General features: G+C 44.1%; 1 protein-coding gene across 1 annotated transcript; it reads left to right on the forward strand.

The window, feature by feature from the left end:
• Positions 1-2084: 2084 nt before the first annotated feature.
• Positions 2085-6479, forward strand: gja10b (gap junction protein alpha 10 b). The gene is made up of 3 exons (XM_074615176.1): positions 2085-2233; positions 2320-3753; positions 5700-6479. Exons 2-3 carry the CDS (start codon positions 2341-2343, stop codon positions 5736-5738), a joined length of 1452 nt encoding a protein of 483 aa, XP_074471277.1. The 5' UTR covers positions 2085-2233; positions 2320-2340; the 3' UTR covers positions 5739-6479.
• The last annotated feature ends 1099 nt before the right edge of the window (positions 6480-7578 follow it).

Consider the following 7578-nt stretch of genomic DNA (forward strand, 5'->3'; position numbering starts at 1 on the left):
CCACAGCTTAAGATCTACCTCTACCTAAGGTGTACCATATTTTTCTCACAAGCCAATCAGAGCAGACTGGGCCTTTTTTTTTTTTTTTTTTTAAAGAGACAGGCACTAAAACGGAGCGTTTTAGACAGGGTCAATACAGGTTTATTCAGACAGACAGGATGAGAAAAATAATGTGTTTTTTGAACATTAAAGCATGTAAACATGTTTTAGTAGAACCCCAAAATACAAGTATGAACCTGAAAATGAGCATATGTCCCCTTTAAAGGGACTGTATGTAAGTTTTAGTTTTTTTTTTTTTTTTGGTTTTTATTGCCAACGTGTAAACAGGTTGTAACCTAACCTAAAATATGAGACCACCTCAACTTTCTGGGTTTCCTCTATCAGCCTATAGACTGCTTTTAATTTTAGAAAAATGCGGGCCGTTTTTTCTGGGGAAATCCAACAGATGTGACATCATGCACTCTCTTCAGCTCTGCTACAGTGCACGGCTAACAGTGTGCAACCATAGCTAACATTTGGTTAGAAATGGAGTCCGCTAATACCAACAAACAACCAGCACAAGCACACAAAAAAACAAAGTGAAGTGAAGCCTTGTTTTGCAAAACAGGAATGTGACCGACTAGGGGACTAGGGGACTAGGATCAACATTGGTTGGGCCTTCAATTCATGGAGGGACCTTTGTTTGGTTTTGGAGATCAAATCGGACCCCGAACTGGCAAAACTGCTATTGGACAGGTCAGCTAACATTACTGCCAAGCATGTGAAATAAACTGGGGAAAAAAAGTTTGGAAACTTGTAAGGATCATGCATTTGTGGGATGAGCAGCACAGCAGCATAAGAGTCAATACCAACAGGAGAACACACTGTTTAGCATTGGCAGAGCATTTTGGCAAATTTTTCTTGGGCGCTACCCACATAATCAGCTGTGCTGCTCATCCCACAAATGCATGATCCTTACAAGTTGGACATCATTGTGAAGGTAAATAAACAGGCTTTCCAACGATGTAAAATACAATGACCATTAGCATTGCAACAACAGAGAAATAATCCACCAAACACAAGTTTCTGAACTTTTTTTCCCCAGTTTATAAATTATAAAGGTATTGTGGTTTTAGCTGCTAATGTTGCTAACTTTAATCAACATGATGCCTGTCAACCAAGTTCAGTCTTGTGTGCGTCGCCTCACTGTTTTGACCGATGCTCACTCGTGTCTATGCATTGCAACAACAACAGGACGCTGACTGTCGTTGACTTACCGGCCACAGGTGTCACTGTTAACAAGCTATTTCTCATTCTTACATCTATCTTCTTTAAATCTTTAAAACTTTGAAATTTATGTAAAATGATTGTGGTAACGTGCGGAGTAAAATATCTCCGCTAGTTGGTACCAGTGAAAGATGATCTGTTAGGTATAGCACCATGTACTGTATCACCGTGACACAAATATTCATGAAGTGGGCCACAAAGTATGGAAATGGAGGCCAGTGCCTCAGGGCCAGTTGTAATTCACCAGCAGACCAACCAGAAACATGAGGTTGAGGACAGAAGCAAACAGAGATGCTGCTAGATTTGGAACGGATGTCTTATGTTTCACTTTCATACTAAATATACTGTCCCAAGTACTATGTAGGCCTACTACATCCTACCCATGCCTGATAACAGTAAGTGAACATGGGCATTAATCTGCTACTGGAACAGCCTCCTTCAGACAAGAGAGCAGGGTTGAGGTCCAACACCGATGTTGGGTGATCAGGTCTGGCTCTCAGTCGGCCTTCCACTTCATCCCAAAGGTGTTGGATTCATCCGTGCTGTCCTCTCAAGTTCTTCCACACCCAGCTGGTCTTTATGGAGCTGGCTCTGTGCACATTGAAGCAGGAAAGGAGCAAACTCAAACTGGTGACAGAGAGTTGGAAGCACACTGTTGCTCACTATATTGCTTCATAAGCAAGAAAGTTGAACACATTGTACATGGCTGTATTGATGTCTCAGTTGGTGCTATTTTCAGTGTACTGTCCTGTTAAAAGTGTCAGGGTGAAACTAACCTCAGGGCATTATGGGGCCATGTGCTGGATCAATGGCTTCAAACCAGAGTCCTAGTTTGCAGCAGCATTGAAATAGTGTCAGCTACACTGCACAGTAGGGTCTCTCACAGCAAGCCCCCATGTCTCCATGAGTCTGCTCTGTTATAACGGCTTCATGCTGAAGCACATGAGACAAGGACCCTAGAAAACATGTAAGTAAAACAATTCTTATCGAATGTTTGACTTTCTATTTGATAAAAAACCTACAAACTACCTGTTTATCTTTATTTGTTGACAGATAATAATAATGTGACAGAAGATGGGGGATTGGAACTTATTAGGGAGTATTTTAGAAGAGGTCCATATTCATTCCACCATCGTGGGGAAGATCTGGCTCACCATCCTCTTCATTTTCCGCATGCTTGTGCTCGGCGTCGCAGCTGAGGACGTCTGGGACGACGAGCAGAGCGAGTTTGTTTGCAACACAGAGCAACCCGGCTGCAAGAATGTCTGCTACGACCAGGCTTTCCCCATCTCCCTCATCCGCTACTGGGTGCTGCAGATCATCTTCGTATCCTCTCCGTCTCTGGTCTACATGGGGCACGCCTTGTACCGTTTGAGGACACTTGAGAAGGAGAGGCACAGGAAGAAAGCCTGTCTGAAAGCTGAGCTGGAGGGGACAGACCCCGTCCAGGAAGACCATAAGAGAATTGAGCGAGAGCTCAGGAAACTAGATGAACAGAAGAAAGTAAGGAAAGCTCCCCTTAGAGGTTCATTACTGCGCACATATGTTTTCCATATCTTAACCAGATCTGTGGTGGAGGTGGGTTTCATCACAGGTCAGTGTGCTCTGTACGGCATTGGACTGTCTCCTCTGTACAGATGTGAGCGCTTGCCTTGCCCCAACAGCGTTGATTGTTTTGTGTCACGGCCGACAGAGAAGAACATTTTCATGGTTTTCATGTTGGTTATTGCTGGTGTTTCTTTATTCCTCAACCTCCTAGAGATTTTCCATCTGGGAGTGAAGAAGATCAAACAAAGCTTGTATGGATACAAATATGGAGACGATGACAGCGTGTACAGGTCAAAGAAAAACTCCATGGTGCAGCAGGTGTGTTTGCTCACAAACTCCTCACCACAGAGGTTGATGCAGCTCACACAGATGACCTGCTCTGCTGTGTCTGATGCTCACAGGGAGACTCTGCCTTTGAATCTGGCCCTGATGGCCCCTCAGCATAGGGAGGGGTCCAACGGCTCCCACCAGCAGCCTGCACACATGTACCTGCCGAGTCAAGCTGACATCCAGGGTCTACAGCAGCTGGGGGTTGTGGAGCAGCACTACATTCTGGACAACAGGAAGCCCTCGTACAGCAGCGATGAGTCAAATGAAGCTCACGTCTCGGGCCGGCCCCAGTACGCAGGACCTCGACCCACGCTGATGGCCGGCCACATGGAGATCCCAGCGGCCCTGAGGAATCCGCAGAGGAAGCAGAGTAGAGTGAGTGTCTGTAAGGAGCTCAGCGACATGAGCGATTCTCCGGAGAGCGACTACCACCCCACCACCAGAAAGTGCAGCTTTATGTCCCGAGGTCTCTCGGAGGGCAAGCTGGCCACTCTGTCTGACAGCAGTGATTCTCAGAGTGGAACAGACGTGGAAGCCCAACACCTAAACCAGGGAGAGAGTCCAGCGGTGACCCCGCCGCCTCCGGCCAGCGGGAGGAGGATGTCCATGGTGAGTAGCAGTTCTGTTTAATCTGGAGCTCCTAAAGTAGGGATACTCAGTTTGCTCCGCCTGGGGGCCACTTTGCAAAATGTCCATGGGCCAGTTAATAAATTGATAATATTCATCAGATAAAATGAATAAACATTAAAAGGCCCATAACTCATCTTTCTTTGAAATTATTTATTTTCAAATGAACTGACTTATTATTCAGGGCTTGGCCTCTGTTGGGGGGTCAAGCTCTATTAGTCTATGCTGATGCTTTGGTTTTGCACTCTGTCACCTTCTTTACATTAAAAGTACAAAACAATGATGATTTTTGGTTATTTATTCATGAATATTTAATGTTACTTTCCATTGATTTAGACCTGGCTCAAGATTGACCTAAATCAGTGGTTCCACTGGTCTTTCGGTCTTTTAGTTTTGTGGTCTTTTAAAGCCCCTGAAAACTCTCTATAACATTAAATATTCATGACTAAGTAATCAAAAATCAAAGTACACTAGATGTTTAGAAATGATCCAGCCTATAATCCAGCCCAGTGGTGCCAACTCTTCTCTAATGAAAGCAGCTAGCAGCACTAGCTCCAAAAGTCCCTAAATCTAGTGAGAAAGACACCAAGTCATCAACACTGACAGTCTGTCCCTTCAGGACTCCCTCCAGAGACACTCCCCCAACACTATCATTAGGTAGGTAGACAGGTAGGTAGACAGGTAGACAGGCAGGTAGACAGGTAGGTAGACAGGTAGACAGGTAGGTAGACAGGCAGGTAGACAGGTAGGTAGACAGGCAGGTAGACAGGCAGGTAGACAGGTAGGTAGAAAGGTAGACAGGCAGGTAGACAGGTAGGTAGACAGGTAGACAGGTAGGTAGACAGGCAAGTAGACAGGTAGGTAGACAGACAGGTAGACAGGCAGGTAGACAGGTAGGTAGAAAGGTAGACAGGTAGACAGACAGGTAGACAGACAGGTAGACAGGCAGGTAGACAGGCAGGTAGACAGACAGGTAGACAGGCAGGTAGACAGGTAGACAGGCAGGTAGACAGACAGGTAGACAGAAAGGTAGACAGACAGGTAGACAGGCAGGTAGACAGACAGGTAGACAGGCAGGTAGACAGGTAGACAGGTAGGTAGACAGGTAGGTAGACAGGCAGGTAGACAGGTAGGTAGAAATGTAGACAGGTAGGTAGACAGGTAGACAGGCAGGTAGACAGACAGGTAGACAGGCAGGTAGACAGACAGGTAGACAGGCAGGTAGACAGGTAGACAAGTAGGTAGACAGGTAGGTAGACAGGCAGGTAGACAGGCAGGTAGACAGGTAGGTAGAAAGGTAGACAGGTAGGTAGACAGGTAGGTAGACAGGCAGGTAGACAGACAGGTAGACAGACAGGTAGACAGGCAGGTAGACAGGCAGGTAGACAGACAGGTAGACAGGTAGGTAGACAGGCAGGTAGACAGACAGGTAGACAGGTAGGTAGACAGGTAGACAGGCAGGTAGACAGGTAGACAGGTAGGTAGACAGGTAGGTAGACAGGTAGACAGGCAGGTAGACAGGCAGGTAGACAGACAGGTAGACAGACAGGTAGACAGGCAGGTAGACAGACAGGTAGACATTACTCCTCTATATGTTTACACAGACAATAGTTGATGATATATTAATGCTCTGGATATCAACTTGAGAACCTTAAAGAGTAACTAACAGCGATGAAAAGCAGTGTGCCCTTGCCTCCTTTGGTGTGGAATGGCGGTCAGACGAGTGCTCTGTTGCACCTGTAACCACACCCACCAGTGATATCATGGGGTTGTGACACACCCTGGAGTACACCTCTACACCACTGCAGCAAGGTGAAGAGTTAACACACAGGAGGTCAGAAACAGGTGTTCAGCTGCTGCTAAGAGACGTGACGTGTTTGTTTGTGTGGTGTGGATAATAACCAGACATCCTTCTTTCTGTGTTTCAGAGCATGATTCTGGAGCTGTCTTCAATCATGAAAAAGTAAAGTGAAATTGACCATGTTGTGACCGAACTAGAGTTGAAGAGTGACCGAGGGATCCAGATCGATGATGGGATCTCCTCCTGTCTCTCAACACAGAATACATGATGCATGAACCAGAGTTAACATGACATTCCACAGACAAATTAAGAACAACAGATATCTCCAGCATCTGATTACTTTTATATATTGATAGTTTGCCACTTGCTGAATCAAATATGAAACAAAATGATATTGGACTCAAAGCATACAGTATGTGACTGCTCATATAATGAGACCAACAACCTGTTGCAGAGATAATTGACTGAAGATTGTAGTTAAAGATTGCGGAATTGGCCGTCACAAAAAAGATGAAGGAAGTCTGTTATCAAGTGTTTATGGTTTATCATAGAGAATGAGCTGGAGGGAAAAAAAGGGCTCTGAGAGGAGCCCTTATATTGTTTATGAATATATCTGACAAATTGAAGCTTTTATTGTGAATGTTACTGTTGTCCTGTTTTTCTATTAAACATGTTCCCTCTTCAGCAGGGCTCAACTGGTCTGTGGGATCTGAGTGGCGTGTAGTTTAGTCTACAATGACTCTAATGAAGCTGACAGCTAGAGTATTACAGTATTACAGTACTACAGTACTACAGTATTACAGTATTACAATACTACAGTACTACAGTGTTACTGGGGCCTGAAGATGGTGATGTCAGCCAGGTCGGCCTCCGTCCACGACTTTGTTCACAGCAAGATATATGAACAGCTTTTATCAAATGTCCTGTGGATATTCATGGTCCACTGAGCACAAACTCTGCTGATAGTGATAACCCCGTCTACTTAGAATTGAGCATTACTGAACAACTAATACGGAGATTACTATCGTATTCTACTGTCCGTTATGGTCACATGACCCTCACACTTCTCCACCTTTGTGCAAAATCTAATCTGGTATATAAAGTACCAACTGGGCAGAATACTATGAAATTAGTGGTGGACATTCATCCTCCGTTGAGTATGTATTCTGTTGGCTTTAAAGGTCCTACATTGTAAAAAGTAACATGTTCATTGCTTTTATATTATAAAGCAGGTTTAAGTTCTATATAAATACTGTGAAAGTATCGAAACGCTTAACCCACAGAAAAATACACACATTCCGTATTCAGAAACTGAGCTTTCGAAACAAGCCGTTAGGATTTCTGTCCATTTGTGATCTACAATATTTAGACCATTTCAAAGTTTTAAACGTAAACATTCTAAATGTGTCCCAGTTTATTCACGTTGCAGTGTATGTGAATGACATCAGCTGACAGGAAGTAAACAGGGACCCAAGCTGTTGCCTAGCAACCCAATTCTGTTGCAATTTCGTTGAAATGCACTAAAACGGAGCGTTTCAGACAGAGGGTAAATACAGGCATATTCAGGCATGAGGAAAATGAAGTGTTTTTTTTAACATTACATCATGTAAACATGTTCTAGTTAAAACACAAAATACAAGTATGAACCTGAAAATGAGCACGATATGGGACCTTTAAGTGCTCTTCAGTTACCATGGAAACAACAGACTAAACATGGTAGAAACCAACCAGTAGGCCTGCTTAAGTTCTGCTGTGTGTTGATGACTTTATGGTAATTTGACTAAAAATCTACATGATAAAAGAATGTGCCCCATGTACGCAGAACATCAACTGACATGATGAACTAGATCTTTACACCGGTCTCTCCACTAGAGGAGTGTTGTTAAAGAGGCCCCTTTAGTGACTTTCTACAGTATCAACCACTGGGAACTGTTGGATTTGCACCTGCTTTATTGGGAAACTGATGCAAAATGGTGTCCAGATCATGCTAAATTAAACAAATTATT

The sequence above is a fragment of the Sebastes fasciatus genome, chromosome 18 (genome assembly GCF_043250625.1).
Source record: "Sebastes fasciatus isolate fSebFas1 chromosome 18, fSebFas1.pri, whole genome shotgun sequence".
NCBI classification, from domain to species: Eukaryota; Metazoa; Chordata; class Actinopteri; order Perciformes; family Sebastidae; genus Sebastes; species Sebastes fasciatus.

What these genes read in the sequence shown, in the direction of transcription:
- gja10b (XM_074615176.1), top strand. Translation starts at nt 2,341, where the DNA reads ATGGGGGATTGGAACTTATTAGGGAGTATTTTAGAAGAGGTCCATATT. An exon ending in GCGGGAGGAGGATGTCCATG is followed by an intron (nt 3,754 to 5,699) that starts GTGAGTAGCAGT and finishes TCTGTGTTTCAG; the next exon opens with AGCATGATTCTGGAGCTGTC.